At 45.6% G+C, this 18771-nt stretch overlaps 1 protein-coding gene across 1 annotated transcript in view; it reads right to left on the bottom strand.

The window, feature by feature from the left end:
* LOC140117028 (uridylate-specific endoribonuclease A-like) overlaps window positions 1–17484 on the bottom strand; it is a 40853-nt gene extending 23369 nt beyond the window's left edge. The window contains exon 1 of the mRNA XM_072133461.1: window positions 17381–17484. Within this exon, the coding sequence (XP_071989562.1) occupies window positions 17381–17456 (76 nt within the window). The 5' untranslated portion in view covers window positions 17457–17484. The remainder of the gene's footprint in view (window positions 1–17380) is intronic.
* Between the last annotated feature and the right edge of the window lie 1287 nt (window positions 17485–18771).

The raw sequence follows: 18771 nt of genomic DNA, 5'->3' as shown, positions 1-18771 counted from the left end.
ATCTACAACTCCCAGAAGGTACGGCTATCACAACTTACTAGTTATGGATCCTGAAGGGATGACAGTAATTTATTGGAGGGGAGTCTGTAGACAAACTTCAGTTTTCCGAGTTCTGGCCATTGCAAAAGTCACAGCAATACATACATTTATTTGGTGTGGTTCTAAAGGCTTTTTATGTTTAAACTAAAAGAATAGTTCTTAAAATTAGCATTTGTCCCATGCCAGTCATAGTACTTATAAGATAAAGATAGTTTAATAGCAGTGCATTCCAGAGTGTAGTGTGTAGGTGTCCTACGGAGTGCCCCGGGCAGTGTGTGAGTGTCCTTCAGAGCCCCCCAAGTAATGTGTAGGTGCCCTTCAGAGTCCCCAGGTTAGTGTATAGACAGGGCCGGTGCCAGCACCCGGCAAACCCAGGCAAGTGCCGAGGGCCCACTTGTGGCCAGATCTCATTCCCCAGCAGCTGGGTGCTGGCACCGTAAAGCGGCGCTCCGCTTGCCGTAAGATGCTGCCATGTGGTGTAACCCCCATTCGAAGCAGCCTGGCTGTGTCGGGTGTTAGCGCCGTAAAGTGGTGCGCCGTATGCTGCAGGATGCTGTGTGTGAAGCGATGTGCGGCTGCCGGCAGGAGGAGGAAGACGGTGAATTGGAAGCTCTGGATCTGAGTAGAAGACTGAGGTGAGTACTATTCTTTTATTTTAAATGTCACATTTACTGGTCCATGGGTGATGAGGAGGAGCTGTATATAATGAATGGGGGGGGCATGAGGAGGGGCCCACATATAATAAATGGGGGGGCTTTGAGGAGGGGGCTGTATATAATGAATGAGGGGCATGAGGAGGGGGCTGTATATAATGAATGGGGGATGAATAGGGGACTGTATATAATGAATGGGAGGTGCATGCAGGGGGCTGCATATAATGTTTGGGAGGAAAGGAGGGGGATGCATATAATCCATGTGGGGCTGCATATAATTAAACTATGGGTGGTGAGAGGGGCCTGGGCTGTATATAAGTAATTCATGGGGGCTGCATATAATTAACTCATGGGGGGCTGCATATAATTAATTTATGGGGGTGAGGAGGCTGTATAAAATGAATCCATGCCGCTACGCCAGTTTACTGCAAAGGGGCCCACTGAGGCTTTGTCGCCCAAGACCCACTGAAACCTGGAGCCAGCCCTGTATATAAATGTCCTACGGGGTTCCCCGGGCAGTGTGTCTCGTGCAGAGTCACTGGGTCAGGGTGTGAGTGTCCTTCAGAGTCACCAGGGCAGTGTGTGAGTGTCCTTCATAGTCCCCTGGGCAGTGTGTGAGTGTCCTTCAGAGTCCCCTGAGCAATGTGTGAGTCTCCTTCGGAGTCCCCAGGGCAGTGTGTGAGTGTCCTTCATAGACCCCTGGATAGTGTGTAAGTGTCCTTCAGAGTCCCCAGGGCAGTGTGTGAGTGTCCTTCCGAGTCCCCAGGGCAATGTGTGAGTGTCCTTCATAGTCCCCGGGCAGTGTGTGAGTGTCCTTCCGAGTCCCCAGGGCAATGTGTGAGTGTCCTTCAGAGTCCCCAGGGCAGTGTGTGAGTGTCCTTCAGAGTCCCCTGGGCAGTGTGTGAGTGTCCTTCAGAGTCCCCCAGGAAGTGTATGAGTCTCCTTCATAGTCCCCAGGGCAGTGTGTGAGTGTCCTTCATAGTCCCCGGGCAGTGTGTGAGTGTCCTTCCGAGTCCCCAGGGCAATGTGTGAGTGTCCTTCATAGTCCCCGGGCAGTGTGTGAGTGTCCTTCCGAGTCCCCAGGGCAATGTGTGAGTGTCCTTCATAGTCCCCGGGCAGTGTGTGAGTGTCCTTCCGAGTCCCCAGGGCAATGTGTGAGTGTCCTTCAGAGTCCCCAGGGCAGTGTGTGAGTGTCCTTCAGAGTCCCCTGGGCAGTGTGTGAGTGTCCTTCAGAGTCCCCCAGGAAGTGTATGAGTCTCCTTCATAGTCCCCAGGGCAGTGTGTGAGTGTCCTTCATAGTCCCCGGGCAGTGTGTGAGTGTCCTTCAGAGTCCCCAGGGGAGTGTGTGAGTGTCCTTCAGAGTCCCCGGGCAGTGTGTGAGTGTCCTTCAGAGTCCCCAGGGCAGTGTGTGAGTGTCCTTCAGAGTCCCCAGGGCAGTGTGTGAGTGTCCTTCATAGTCCCCCGGGCAGTGTGTAAGTGTACTTCAGAGTCCCCCGGGCAGTGTTTGAGTCTCCTTCAGAGTCCCCCGGGCAGTGTGTAAGTGTACTTCAGAGTCCCCCGGGCAGTGTGTGAATGTCCTTCAGAGTCCCCCGGGCAGTGTGTGAGTGTCCTTCAGAGTCCCCCGGGCAGTGTGTAAGTGTCCTTCATAGTCCCCCAAGAAGTGTGTAGGTTTCAACGGGGTCCCCTGGGCAGTGTGTGAGTGACCTTCATAGTCCCCCGGGCAGTGTTTGAGTCTCCTTCATAGTCCTCCGGGCAGTGTGTGAGTGACCTTCATAGTCCCCCGGGCATTGTGTAGGTGCCCTTCAGAGTCCCCCCGGGAGGTGTATAGGTGTCCTTCAGAGTCCTCCATTTATTGTGTAGGTGTCCTACGGGGTCCCCCGGGCAGTGTTTGAGTGTCCTTCCGAGTCCCCAGGGCAGTGTACCGATTTTGTTTCATGTCATTTGTATTAATGGCATAACCCATTTACACACATAGATTTTAATGTCCAGCAACTTTTTTCCTGTTATACTCTATTCTCTTACCCCTGCTCCAGCCAAATTCGTATTGACTTAATATACCTAATATAGCTTTCTACACTGTGAGCAAAAAACTTGTAAATAATTAACACAGGTCTGAACAGAACCCAAGAAGCTTATTACTTTATATGAACATATAATATATAAGGATCCTTTAATATTATTATTGTATCAGCACATATCTCTACATATTGTTATAGACTTATAAGAATCCGCAGTGTGGTCTATTATGACTGTGGAGACCACCCTGGACCTCATTGCCGATGGGGGATGGTAAACAATGCTGCATAAACCAAGGGGAAATAGGTTTCTGTGAGACCCATCTGCCTGAACAGCTGGACGGACACTTCTGGGGCCTGTGCTGGGAGACGATGTAGGGCAGAGCTGAGTAAGTGAAGGCTCTCAGGGCACAGCTCAGGATTTGGCTGTGAGCCCTTCCATGAGACGTTCTGACAGTCTACCTGGGATTGTACGTTTTCTCCCAGGAAACACAATTAATGAACATGCAGCTACATTCCTCCATTTCTGACATAATAATCTGTCATATTTTTTTTACTGTAATAATGTTTTGTGTGTTAAAAAGGCAAGTTGACCTGGTACAAATATATTAGGAAATAATTTGTAGTCTATTACGTCACTGTGTCGAGTGGAGCAGCATTTCTGAGGATGACACTAGATGACATGTATATTATTTTTGAGACCCTTAGAAGATGCAATGATGAAACCTTTTTGGGACATAGTTGCTTTACTGGTTTATATGTTTTGGAGTTATGAATAGACAATGTTGTAATAAGTGAACAGGACGGTCCACCAGAGAGAGCTGACTTGATCAGCGAGTCTTTGCTCTGGTTCATTTATAGCAGCGGTGGCGAACCTATGGCACGCAGAGCCCGCTCTGTCGGCATGCGTGCAGTGGCCCCAGCTACGTCCAGAATTGCCCTGTGTCCCACATCTGATCCCGGAGCGCTAGGCCAGCTGAGCTTCCTGCTCTTGCGCTACCTGCTCTTTATGAAGTTTCTTCAGGAGGAATCCCTGATGCTGGATGCTATCATAGCATCTGCTAACTCAGCCACTGATTCTTTCCCACATGTTGTAAGAAGTAAGTAAGGAAGAAAACTGCAGCAACCCTGTGTAGAATATAGGGTTGCAGGGTGGGGAAGCCCTGTCAGTAACTAAAGAACTTCTGCATGCTATTGTACCATATTCTACACAGGACTGCTGCAGCTAGACACCTGTCTTTTGTTACCTAGGTAAGAAAATAAAAGGGGCAGACCTCCTTTCATCTCACCATTATGGAACAACATCTCTAATATTTTATCCCACATATATAAAAAGCCAATATGTTTATCACCCCAACAAGCTCTGCTGCTAATAGACATAGCAGAAATAGAAAAAAAAAATCAACAGTACCGGCACAACTACTTATGTCTACCAAGCTCATCATAACAAGGCATTGGAAGGACTCCCTATGTCCACCAGTGGATGAAGTAATAAGACAATTAAATACCACGTGTGCGTATGAAAAAGCCATAGCTATACAAAACGGGAGAACAACTCACTTTGAAGACCAATGGGAGACTTGGACCAGTTCCCAATGCTACACTGAGTGACTTAGCCATTCGCCACCACAGCACCATGAGGCAAGATCACCACCACAAGAAATTACAAAGAATGTTTGTTTTCTTACCCAATTGTTGATTGACAACTTAAGGAACCAGTGGTACTGACCGGCCTAAGTAAAGTCCAAGTTTTGGATTAATGAAGAAGCACTACTACACATGTTCTAACCCAACTAACCAGCATAATTGCTAACTAGCATAACTACTGATGTATCGGGATAGACATGTAAAATGTTTATTATATACAATTGCATGCATACTTCTTTTTTTTTATTTCCAATAAAATATTTCTTAAAAAAAAAAAAAAGGGGGGGGGGGCAGACCTCCAAAGTCCTGTGTAATGTATGGGGTTTGGGAATTCCAACAGTCCCATGTAAAACAGGACTGCTCAACTTAGTAGCTCCCTATTTATTTTTCACTAACACAGGACTGTTGCAGGTTTTCTAGTTATCTATAATGACGATATTAGGCCGCGTTCAGATGTGGCATTCAAACTCTACAGGGAGGAACTGCCCCCAAACATAAACAAGCACCACATGTTTTGCATCTACAATTCGTATACTTGTACAATTCCTGATTTTAAGAGTTTAGGGATAATCAGGATTAAATTTCCATATTGGCACTTTCTGAACATTAAGTAGGTTTCGGTTTGCAGTTTGGGCACTCGGCCTCTAAAACTTTCGCCATCACTGATATAGGGTATCCTTAGCTGGAGCCTCCCATGATGCTCCATTAATCATGTAGAGACAATTCCAACTCTGTTAAAGTCAACCCCAATTATTGACTGTTCCTAAATACTTGGACCCAAAATGCACAATCCATAAAATAAGTAAAGAACAGGCTATTGTTTGGCAATGTGTCCTATCACAGCTTTTCCTCTGACTTTTTCATTTTCATCCAGTTCCTGCAGCACAAACATCCAAATTGAGCAATCACATAATTGTCTTTTAGTGATGCCTTGCGCAAACATTACTGCCCTATGGTACATTGTGTGTTCCCACTTCCCTTATCTGGCATATGAGCAGTAGCTGAACTACATCAGGGCATTCCTAGACAAGGGGCTAGACATTGATCTAAAGGAGGCTTCTCCTCAAGCATAGACTATGGTTTTATAGAAATATGTACAGACATTGATATCTTGTTATATTGTAATAATATTCTATTTAAAGGGCATCTTCTAGGTCCCAAATCACCCTACAAGTGAAAGCAGCACTGAGTAGGTCACTTTATAGTCTTTTCAGACAAATCTTTATTGTGAAGAAAAGCAAACTCAAATACAAGGAATGTCAAGCTCTGATCCTTCCTTCACCTGAGTTAAGTTAATCATTGTTCACCACGATCATCTATTTAGTCCAGGTGTCAAATCCAATGCAGCATTTTACAGATATAAGTCCAACTTGTCTCTATTAGTCCTGCTGTACACAATTTCCCCTAGACACAACCCTGTAATTTCTGACTAAGGGTTGGGCGCCATCTTGGATTTTTGTGTAAGATCGTGCAGAAACACATACACTGATCACTTCCTGCCAGGACAGAGCCGAGAGCAGAGAGAGAGGCTGCAAGCTACAAGCAGATAAGTGATCCGGGGGAAGGGGGAGGCAGGCACATATCTGTGAGATGTATCAGAGCTCACAGTGTAACAGTCTGCAGCCTTTGTGTAATAGGCATCATGTATCTCATGCATCTCTGATCTGTCTCACCTCTCTCTATGTGTTGAGTGTGTTAGTACAGAAGCCAGATGAGAGTGTACACCAGTACCCTGATAATGTAACCACATTGTTACAAAGTGTTTGCTTGGAATCTTACACTGAGCAGCCTAGAGAGTGATAGGAGCTAAAACAGCAATAAAACGGCGTAAAATTGTGAAGTAAAAAGTGATCTTTATTGTGTTAACATCACTAGGGGATTGAGATGTGAGAATTTGCTTTCTTGGGGAAATCTCTTTAAAGGCATAAAGTAACAATCAAATCTCTTTTTTAAAGGGATCCTGTCATCAGAGGGTCTTTTTAAACAGGGGACAGGTTCCCACAGACACAGGAATGTATAATACAAATATGTTTTGTAATAAATGCTCTGACTTCTATTGTTTTTTAAATAAACTAAATTAAATTTTACCAGTGCCAGTTTTCACATGCAAGTCTAGATGTTGAAAGCTTGATTTTATGAAAGATGGCAATTCCCTTACGAGTGGGGGCGCCCGGCTCCATTCACGCCCAAGGGACTTACATATGAAAGCTGGCAGGGAGCCAGATAAAGTTTATATAGCTTATTAACCCCCCCCCTCCCCATAGAACTGCTATTTCAAAAGCATGTTTGTATTATTAATTCCTGTGTCTCTGGGAACGGGTCCACTGTTCTAAAAGACCCTCCAGTGACAGATTCCCTTTAATCAGTGGAGGCTGCAGGGCAATTAGCGACCATGACCATGACTCTATATAGTCAAAATGTTTGCGTTTTGCAATGCCCTATCTCATACATGCTATATTTTATACAACCTAATAAAGAAGGGAGATTTTTTTTACATCATTGGACACCTTGTTGCTTGTTTGTGTGCTGGTAGGGATGTTTGGTTCGGGGCAAATAGTGGATGCAGTATGCACTGTTTAAGGACATACAACATGTGTTGTACAGTCATAAAAGAGTCGAGAGATGTAACTCATATAGAATCTTATAGGATAGGTCATTAATATAAGCTCACCGGGGGACAAAACAAAACAATGTTGGAAGAGATTTTAGTGTTTGGAAGAGGAAGATGGTCATTTTGCTATATACCAAGCACTGTACCAAAGGAACTTTGCTAAGATTATGTCATTCGAAAACCCCTTTAACTATTTAATAGTCTAGTATATCTTTAATTTAATGGTCTAGTATATCTTAAAAGTTTACAGAGCTTCTAGTAAATCTGGAAAGTAATTCTGCACTATGAGAACTTTGGGCGATTACCTCTAAGAAACTTTCTGATTTGACTAGTGTAGCCTCATAGTCTTGATTAGAGATGAGCGAACATACTCGTCCGAGCTTGATGCTCGTTCGAGCATTAGCGTACTCGAAACTGCTCGTTGCTCGGACGAATACTTCGCCCGCTCGAGAAAATGGCAGCTCCCGCCGTTTTGCTTTTTGGCGGCCAGAAACAGAGCCAATCACAAGCCAGGAGACTCTGCACTCCACCAAGCATGACGTGGTACCCTTACACGTAGATAGCAGTGGTTGGCTGGCCAGATCAGGTGACCCTGGGATAGACTAGCCGCTGCCCGCGCTGCTCGGATCATTCTGTGTCTGGATGCCGCTAGGGAGAGAGCTGCTGCTGGTCAGGGAAAGCGTTAGGGTGTTCTATTAGAATAGTGTTAGGCAGGAGTGATTCAACAAGAACCCAACAGCCCTTCTTAGGGCTACAATAACGTTATACTTTTTTTTTTTTGTTTGCTTGTGGCTGGGCTTGCTGGCACTAGTAGTGCAGCTAGTACCATATTGTGAGGAATTTGCAGGGGGACTTGCTACCGTTGTGTTTAGCTCTTAGTGACACACATATCCACCTCAAACACCAAAGTGGGAAAATTTATTAGGGGTTTGATTTCAATTAGGCACAGTCTGCCATTTCCTTTTTATTTTACGTTTATTTTTTCATAACTCAGCGTCATCTCATCAGTGTGCTTTCATACTTGGCTAGAAAATAGCCATAGGAGAATCCAAACGGCTTACTTACGCCTACAGTAGCGTTATATATATTTGATTTCTGGTTGATCTGCTGGTGGCTGTACTTGCTGCAGTGCATCTACTAGCAAATTGTGAGCAATTTGTTGTGAGACTTGCGACCGCTGTGTTTTGCGCTTAGTGACGCACATATCCATCGCAAAGACCGAAGTGGGAAAATTTATTAGGGGTTGGATTTCAATTAGGCACAGTCTGCCATTTCCTTTTTTATTTTACGTTTATTTTTTTAATAACTCAGCGTCATCTCATCTGGCATAGCAGTGTGCTTTCATACTTGGCTAGAAAATAGCCATAGCAATAGGATAGCATCGTTTGGTTTTAAAAACTAAAAAACACAAAAAAAACCAAAAAACACAAAAAAAAGTTAAAAATTAAAGTTATAACTCTCATTTTCAAAATGTTTAACCCGAGGGCTAGGGGTAGAGGACGAGGGCGGGGACGTGGGCGTCCAACTACTGCAGGGGTCAGAGGCCGTGGTCCTGGGCGGGGTGAGACACCACCTGCTTATGAGGGAGCAGGGGAACGCCGCAGAGCTACACTCCCTAGGTTCATGTCTGAAGTTACTGGGACTCGTGGTAGAGCACTGTTGAGGCCAGAACAGTGCGAACAGGTGATGTCGTGGATTGCCGACAATGCTTCGAGCAATTTGTCCACCAGTCAGTCTTCCACGCAGTCCACCCATGTCACCGAAATCGGCACTCCTCCAGCTCCTGCACCTCAGCCTCCTCCCCCCCAGTCTGCCCCCTCCCAGGAAAATTTGGCATTTGAACCGGCATACTCTGAGGAACTGTTTTCTGGACCCTTCCCACAGTCACAAACCACTTGTCCGGTTGCTGCTGAGCAATTTTCCGATGCCCAGGTTTTCCACCAGTCGCAGTCTGTGGGTGATGATGACCTTCTTGACGTAGTGGAAGAAGTGTGTAAAGAGGTGTCCGACGATGAGGAGACACGGTTGTCAGACAGTGGGGAAGTTGTTGTCAGGGCAGGAAGTCCGAGGGGGGAGCAGACTGAGGGATCGGAGGATGATGAGGTGACAGACCCAAGCTGGGTTGATAGGCCGGGTGAACACAGTGCTTCTGAGACGGAGGAGAGTCCTCGACCAGAACAGGTTGGAAGAGGCAGTGGTGGGGCCAGACGGAGAGGCAGGGCCAGACCTGGTGCATCAGCGCCAAATGTGTCAACTAGTGAAGCTCCCGTGGCGAGGGCTCCTGCGGCGAGGGCTAGATTTTCAGAAGTCTGGAGGTTCTTTAAGGAAACACCGGATGACCGACGGACTGTGGTGTGCAACATTTGCCAAACCAGGATCAGCAGGGGTTCCACCACTAATAGCTTAACTACCACCAGTATGCGCAGGCATATGAATGCTAAACACCCCACTCAGTGGCAACAAGCCCGTTCACCTCCGGCCGTGCACACCACTGCTCCTTCCCCTGTGTCAGCTGCTAGTCAGCCCCCTGCCCAGGACCCTGCCACAAAAACCCCATCGTCGCCTCCACGATCCTCCACAGCATCCACCAGCGTTCAGCTCTCCATACCCCAGACGCTGGAGCGGAAACGCAAATATAGTGCAACCCACCCGCACGCCCAAGCCCTTAATGTCCACATCTCCAGATTGCTTAGCCTGGAGATGCTGCCCTATAGGCTAGTAGAGACCGAGGCCTTTCGCAACCTCATGGCGGCGGCTGCCCCTCGGTATTCGGTCCCCAGCCGCCACTACTTTTCCCGATGTGCCGTCCCAGCCCTGCACCAGCACGTGTCAGACAACATCATCCGTGCCCTGACCAACGCCGTTTCTGACAAGGTCCACCTGACCACGGACATGTGGACGAGTGCTGCCGGGCAGGGCCACTATATATCGCTGACGGCACATTGGGTTAACTTGGAGGAGGCTGGGACCGAGTCTGACCCTGCGGCTGGTCATATACTGCCGACGCCGAGGATTGCGGGGCCTACCTCGGTCCAGGTGTTTCAGGCCTACTATGCCTCCTCCTCCTCCCACCCCTCCTCCACCGCCTCCTCCGAACTACCATCCGTGGGCATGGCGCCATCAGTCGGTAGCTCTAGGCACAGCAGCAGTGCCGTCGCTAAGCGACAGCAGGCGGTGCTCAAACTGCTGAGCCTAGGCGATAAAAGGCACACCGCCCAAGAACTATTACAGGGCATCACGGCGCAGACTGATCTGTGGCTGGCACCGCTGAACCTGAAGCCAGGCATGGTTGTGTGTGACAACGGCCGTAACCTGGTGGCGGCTCTGCAACTCGGCAGACTGACACATGTGCCATGCCTGGCCCATGTGTTAAATCTGATAGTTCAGCGTTTCCTCAAGACATACCCCAATCTGTCTGATTTGCTCACGAAGGTGCGCCGCATCTGTGCGCATTTCAGGAAGTCCAGCACAGATGCTGCCACTCTCAGGGCAGCGCAGCGCCGCCTCCAACTGCCCGCTCACCGACTGTTGTGCGACGTGCCCACGAGGTGGAATTCAACACTGACCATGTTATCCAGAGTTTACCAGCAGCGCCGAGCGATTGTAGACTGCCAGATGTCAACTTCCACCAGAACTGGTAGTCAGGTCAGTAAGCTTCCTCAAGTCTACAATGAGGAGTGGACGTGGATGTCTGATATCTGTCAGGTGCTGAGTAACTTCGAGGAGTCAACACAGATGGTCAGTGGCGATGCCGCCATCATCAGCCTCACCATCCCGCTGCTTGGCCTGTTGAAAAACTCTCTGATCAGCATGAAGTCGGAAGCTTTGCGCTCGTCACAAGAGACGGGGGAAGAAGATTCCCTTGTTGATAGCCAAAGCACCCTTAGGTCTGTTTCTCAGCGCATATCGGAGGAGGTGGAGGTGGAGGAGGATGAGGAGGAAGAGGAGGAGAATGTTGGCGAGACACAAGAGGGGACCATTGTTGAGTCCTTCACTGTTCAGCGTGTATGGGCAGAAGAAGAGGAGTTGGAGGAGTTGGAGGAGGAGGAAATGGACAGTCAGGCCAGTGAGGGGAGTGAATTCTTACGCGTTGGTACTCTGGCGCATATGGCAGATTTCATGCTAGGCTGCCTATCCCGTGACCCTCGCGTTCAAAGAATTTATTCCAGCACCGATTACTGGGTGTTCACTCTCCTGGACCCACGGTACAAGCAAAATCTTTCCACTCTCATCCCTGGAGAGGAAAGGAGTGTGAGAATGCATGAATACCAGCAGGCCCTGGTGCACAAGCTGAAACAGTATTTCCCTTCTGACAGCGCTAGCGGCAGAGTGCGTAGTTCTGCGGGACAAGTAGCGAGGGAGAGTAGGTGAGCAGGCAGCTTGTCCAGCACTGGCAAGGGTACGCTTTACAAGGCTTTTGCCAGCTTTATGTCACCCCAGCAAGACACTGTCACCTGTCCCCAGTCTCGGCAGAGTAGGGCTGATCTTTACAGAAAGATGGTGAGGGAGTACGTAGCTTACCATACCATCGTCCTAAATGATCACACAGCTCCCTACAACTACTGGGTTTCAAAGCTGGACATGTGGCACGAACTGGCGCTGTACGCCTTGGAGGTTCTTGCCTGCCCTGCCGCTAGCGTCTTGTCCGAGCGGGTTTTCAGTGCAGCTGGTGGCATCATCACCGATAAGCGTACACGCCTGTCGACTGACAGCGCTGACAGGCTGACGCTTATTAAGATGAATAAAGCCTGGATTTCTCATAATTTCCAATCTCCACCAGGTGAAGGAAGCTCAACCTGAATAATTTATCCACTCCTCCTCCTCCTCATTTTCCTCCTTCTCCTCCTCTTTGTACAGTAAAGCAGAGGAAACTGGCTATTTTTTGACAGGGCCCACTGGCTCTAGCTATAGTACTTTATGCATTTAATTTTTCTGGAGGGCCACCGACCCGGTCCTCTGTTTTAAACAATTTTTGGGAGTGCCACATACAGGCACTCAATCTATTCAATTTTTCTGGGGGGCCACCTACCTGCTCCTTTGGTTTGAAAACTTTTTTGGACTGCCACATACAGGCACTCAATCTATTTCATTTTTCTGGAGGGCCACCTACCTGCTCCTCTGGTTTGAAAACTTTTTTGGACTGCCACATACAGGCACTCAATCTATTTCATTTTTCTGGAGGGCCACCTACCTGCTCCTCTGGTTTGAAAACTTTTTTGGACTGCCACATACAGGCACTCAATCTATTCCATTTTTCTGGAGGGCCACCTACCTGCTCCTCTGGTTTGAAAACTTTTTTTGACTGCCACATACAGGCACTCAATCTATTCCATTTTTCTGGAGGGCCACCTACCTGCTCCTCTGGTTTGAAAACTTTTTTGGACTGCCACATACAGGCACTCAATCTATTCCATTTTTCTGGAGGGCCACCTACCTGCTCCTCTGGTTTGAAAACTTTTTTGGACTGCCACATACAGGCACTCAATCTATTCCATTTTTCTGGAGGGCCACCTACCTGCTCCTCTGGTTTGAAAACTTTTTTGGACTGCCACATACAGGCACTCAATCTATTCCATTTTTCTGGAGGGCCACCTACCTGCTCCTCTGGTTTGAAAACTTTTTTGGACTGCCACATACAGGCACTATCCAAATTAAATTGTAATCCAAATTAAATCCATAGCAGCCTCCACACGTTGTCTCCATTGCTACCTCCAAAAGTCGTCCATATAGCTGCCTCCATACATCGTCCCTTTATCAAACGAGGTGTGTCAGGCAGAAATTTGGGTTGTTTTCATGGATTCCACATCAAAGTTGTTAACTTTGTCGCCACCCAGCTGTGTTATCCACAAAATATACTGGCAAACTTTTATCATTTACCAATATTATTTCAGCGCTTCTTGCGCATCTGTTTACATTCCCCTCTCTCGCCATATCCCAAACTTATAAGAACGCTACTACACTTGATCTTATACAAAAGGTTCTTAGAAGTGCTGTTTGGGGAGTAGCCTAGAGACAGGGGCTTGGATTGGCGAAAGCTCGCCTGGAAGCGGAGCGCCAGCTCCATCCCAAGATCCAACTAACATAGTTTTAAGTGCAGCACCTTTAATCTACTACTAGTCCACTGCCTCCATAATAATAATAATAATAATCTTTATTTATATAGCGCCATCATATTCCGTAGCGCTTTACAAATCATAGGAAACAAATACAAATGTAATGTAACAGAGCACAACATTTGTATGGAACAACAGGAGTGAGGTCCCTGCTCGCCAGAGCTTACGGTTTATGAAGATGATGGGGTAACACGAGGTAAAAGAATTTTTAATGGTCAAGCCATTCTTCTTAGGGAATAGAACAAAATATAATAAATGGAATTGCTGTCGCTTGAACCACTCAGCCGTCACCAGGTCCAGGGTGAATGGGACTGCATAGAAGTCTGGTGCCTGTTGGTTGCTGGATAACAGATGGGAGGACGACACAGGACGGGTTAGTAGAAGAGTTAAAACTTCATGCAATTAATGAGTGTTATAGGCTTGCCTAAAGAAATGGGTTTTAAGAGCACGTTTGAAACTTTGGAGGTTAGGTATTAGTCTGATAGTCCGGGGCAGAGCATTCCATAGAATTGGTGCAGCTCTAGAGAAGTCTTGGAGACGCGAGTGGGAGGTCCGCACTAGGGTAGAGGTTGATCTAAGATCACTGGCGGATCTAAGAGCACGGGTTGGGCGATAGACTGAGATAAGAGAGGAGAGGTAGGGGGGTGCAGCATTATACAGAGCTTTATGGATGAGGGTTATTATTTTAAACTGTATTCGAAAGGAGACTGGCAGCCAGAGCAGCGACTGGCATGAACTGTAGGCATACATGGTCCCCTTATCAAACGAGCTGTGTCAGGTAGAATTTTGGGTTGTTTTCATGGCTTCCACAACAAACTTGTTAACTTTGTCGCCACCCTGCTGTGTAATCCACAAAATATACTGGCAAACTTTTATCATTTACCAATATTATTTCAGCGCTTCTTGCGCATCTGTTTCCATTCCCCTCACCCGCCATATCCTAAACTTATAAGAACGCTACTACACTTGATTTTATCCGAAAGGTTCTTAGAAGTGCTGTTTGGGGAGTAGCCTAGAGACAGGGGCTTGGATTGGCGAAAGCTCGCCTGGCAGCGGAGCGCCAGCTCCATGCCAAGATCCAACTAACATAGTTTTAACTGCAGCACCTTTAATCTACTACTAGTTCACTGCCTCCATACATGGTCCCCTTATCAAACGAGCTGTGTCAGGCAGAATTTTGGGTTGTTTTCATGGCTTCCATGTTAACTTTGTCGCCACCCTGCTGTGTAATCCACAAAATATACTGGCAAACTTTTATCATGTACCGATATTATTTGAGCGCTTCTTGCTCACCTCCTTTGGTTCCTCTCTGCCACCCATTGGTTTGAAGCCTGAGTCCATTTAGGGTATGTCGCCATGCCACTCTCTAGCCTGCCGCTGCTGCCGCTGCCTCTGCATGAAGTCCCCTATAGTGTCAGGGTCAATTATTGGATGTTTTAGATGCTATCTAGCTTCATTCTGTCACTCTGTCATGGCCATGCTGTTGCCCATAATTTTGGCATAATGGTGCGATTAAGCAGCCTCAGAGGCATCCATGCATGCTGCCCCTGCTGTTTCCTGTCCATTTCCGTGGTGTTTCCATCCTTTTCTGAGGTTCCCAGGTGTTTGGCCAAGCTTCCCTGTGCAGAGCCTTGGTCCCCTTGAAAAATGCTCGAGTCTCCCATTGACTTCAATGGGGCTCGTTATTCGAGACGAGCTCTCGAGCATCGGGAAAAGTTTGTCTCGAATAACGAGTACCCGAGCATTTTAGTGCTCGCTCATCTCTAGTCTTGATGCTTTCTTAATGAATATCTAGTTAATATCCACTGACTCATTCAAGTAAATTGAGTAATATAATCCTTCCCTTACCACATAAGGATATATCTATCCATAAATATCTGATTTATTCCGTTTATCCTCCTACTTGTCGCTTTCTTGAAAACATAATCCCAAATGTTTTTCTACTGAGACAGATTTGATGATGAAAGCCATGTGACACTCTCTAAATCCCTATTGTTGACATCTTTATCTTTACAAGTTAGTTGCTGCTAGTCACTGCCTTAACTGTTGAAAAACTGAATATATTAAGAGAATAAACAATAATATCTTCTTCAGCTTAGTGGGACAGGTTGTCTAATTCTTACAATTTGTTATAGCACTAATAGCAGCAGATTTCAATGTTATTGTTTAGTCTTTCAATAATTGTAAATTATATTGCGTGCAACTAAATTAAACTAATTGAGGGCTTGCATTTAATGCAGAAATCCTGCAATGCAGAAGGGCACTTGGTTTTTGTTAAACTTGGAAGAAGATGTCATCCTTGAGCTTATTTCCTACTGCTTCATATACCAACCAGTGACCATGGAAAGAATGTCCATACAGATTAGATCATAGTCAGTCATACACAGGTGCCAGCACCAGGCCAACCCGGGCAGGTGCCAGGGACCTGGGGTGCTTGAGGGGCCCACTCGGGCCCCCGGATCAATTCTACCAGTGACGCTATAAGCTTTTGTTTTTGGCAAGATTCTGCATAGTTAAGAATTGGATATCGAAAAATCCTCCTATGGTGAATATATGGCTGAGAACTACAAATTACACAATTTTGGGTGAAAGTTATTCAATGTTAACAAGGGGTCAGGAGAATTTTATAAAATTCAAGAAAATTTGGATAGAAGAAAAGTTTTCACTTGTTCTTTTTAGGTGGAGGGTAGGCTGGGGGAGGAGAGAGAGTCAACCAGTAAGTACCGATATAGTAACATGTGGAACAAGAGAAAAATGGGGTTTGTGGATAGACGCGCTACATCCGAATGAGGGTAATTAGGGTTTTTTATTGATTAGTATTGTGACAACGCGTTTCAACACCGTAACGGTGTCTTCATCAGGTCTAAAAACATTATAGGTAGGTTACAAAGACAAAAGACAAAAGCAGAGAACATATAACAAAGCATAAAGTGTTACCATACTTATTAATGATGTATCAATTAATCATGTATCAACAATATCATTATTTTGCAACTGTTATGCATCATCTTTTTTTATCTCACTTTTATATGTCCAATACATATCCCCCATTGTATTTTTCTCATTATACTATTATTGTCCATAACCAATCTGTATTTAGTATCTATTTCCACTTTTTACTAATCACATTAACCAAACCATCTATACTAATTTTACTAATTATGCTTTGTTATATGTTCTCTGCTTTTGTCTTTTGTCTTTGTAACCTACCTATAATGTTTTTAGACCTGATGAAGACACCGTTACGGTGTTGAAACGCGTTGTCACAATACTAATCAATAAAAAACCCTAATTACCCTCATTCGGATGTAGCGCGTCTATCCACAAACCCCATTTTTCTCTTTTTCTCATATACCTTCTGGACCACGGTCCAGCTCCGGGGTTCGACGCTGCAACTCCATCCCACTCCCTACACCGCTCCCTACCTATGCAAATTTTTGGCGCCTGGCTCAAAAAAATCCCCTAATTTTTACCCTCTACTAACATGTGGAACAGTAATAATGCAGTTACATGAAAAGAGTATGCAAAACTAATAGCATGTATTAGATCCAAAATAGTAGTCTCATATTCAAAGCTGGAGTGGAAAGTTTGATACGGAGACTGCAGGTCAACAGTTAAGAAACTTCTTCCATGATTCATACATGACAATGACCTATGGACTGAACTATGGTCAGTACAAATCCATCTCTGAATATATAGGTTTTCACCACAACCCTGAAAAGATTTATTTTATAGTTGGGCACTGTATGGCATATGCTAGATTTATTATGTGTTATATACTTTCCACACCTACTTCTATGGTTATCAGGGCCAGTTCCAGGTTTCAGTAGGCCCCTTGGCGATAGAGCCTCAGTGGGTCCCTTTGCAATGAACTCACGTGGCAACATTAAAATTTCAGAAACTAAAACAGTCTCCTGTTCCCTAAAATATTCTAAGTTTATCATACCAAACAGCCCCCTCATGGTTATTTTATATAGAGCCCCCTCACCCCCATGAATTAATTAGATACAACCTCACTCACCCCTATGGATTCCATACGTACAGTCTTATGTGGGCCCCCCTGTAGCTCTGGGCCCTGGTACTTGCCCAGGTATGCCCAGTACTGGCACCGCCCTGATTGTTATATATAAGTACACACAACTATCCAGGTTATAATATGTAATAATAAAAATAGCAATAAACATTTCATAAAACTTCCAAAAATTATTTCGATAATAACCATCTTCCAATAGGAATGATGTTATCCCCATTCTCAGAGTTTCCTATTATGTGTGCAGAAAGTGATGGGATTTGTAAACTTACTGTCGGTGGCGCAGGTGTCAGAGGCTCTAATGACTGCAATGCCTGACAGCAGGAGCACAACAAGCAGCGTCTTCATGGTGGATGAAAGGACTGTAGCAGTCCTCTTTTGATTGATTCCAAGTTATGAAGATTTAGTCATTACATAGTAGGGTGTGACCTCTCTGTATGCTAATATGTCAAAGAGGAGATGCTTAAGGGCACAACCTGTTTCTCCCTGTTGAAAGTTACTGATAGCAACAAACACATAGCAAATATGTGCGTGCTTTTACTCAATATACTAAAATACTTAAGCTTAGTTGATGTCAGCTATAATTGAATTGAAACTTATTGCATTTAAGAATTGTATGTCCCAATATGTATATTGTATTGTCCCATTGTATTGTCCCAACCGTTTTAGTATCTTACAGAAATTAAAACAAAATGAAGGTTTTATTTGGAATTTTCTAATTTTGTTATTAATATGTTCATTTAGCACTAAAATTTGCCCACTTAAACTTATAAAATGCATTTACCATAATATTGTGCAGTTTCATCCGGGTATGAGGACCCCCCATATGTGGATGTAACCCGCTGTCTGGGCACATGGCGGGGCACAGAAGGGAAGGAGTGCTATTGAGCTTTTGTAGGGCAGATTTTGATTTCTGTTTTCAGGTGCCATCACGTTTGCAAAGTCCCTGTGGTACCTGAGACCCATTCTCCCCACAATTTGACTCCATTTTGTAAACCTTTTATCAAAGGGTATAGATGGCATTTTAACTCCTTGCTGCCAATGGACTTTTTACATTTTATGTTTTTATTTTTTGGTCCCCATCTGCAAAAATACATAACTTTTTTATTTTTTCATGTACAGAGCTGAATAAGGGCTTATATTCTGCGTAACAAATTGTGCTACTGCAACACCCTCGCCGATGCAATGGCGAGGTAGTGCTTGCGAATACATCCCACCTGCATATACCCACATCACACTACATGGTCCTGATAGGACATAGGGATATTGCAGTGGTGAATCCTGCCTGGCAAGGCAGAAGTTAAGTATTTTGTATGATGCAAGATGCTATTGTCCAATGATATGTGTTACATCCTGTGCTTTGTGAGCTGAGATGTGATTGGAGGAGCAGCCACCACCTGACCAAAGGGAGGTAATAAAACCCCCTGGCCAGGAATGTTCATGATGATTATTCTAGTGGAGAATCCTAGAGATCAGTGAGTGAGTGAGTAATCTCTGTCTAGCCCATACCAGAGCAGGAAGAGCCTAGCCCCTGCCTCTGAAGAGTGGAGCATTAGACTAGAGTTAGTGTAGTGAGGAAAAGGGGTATCATCTTACCTTTGAAGGTGATACCTGAAGCCCTACAGGACAAGCTGAAGCTTCCTACCAGGACACAGCTGCCTCC

Source organism: Engystomops pustulosus, chromosome 2 (assembly GCF_040894005.1).
Source record: "Engystomops pustulosus chromosome 2, aEngPut4.maternal, whole genome shotgun sequence".
Classification (NCBI taxonomy): Eukaryota; Metazoa; Chordata; class Amphibia; order Anura; family Leptodactylidae; genus Engystomops; species Engystomops pustulosus.
This window is presented reverse-complemented; position numbering and strand designations above follow the sequence as displayed.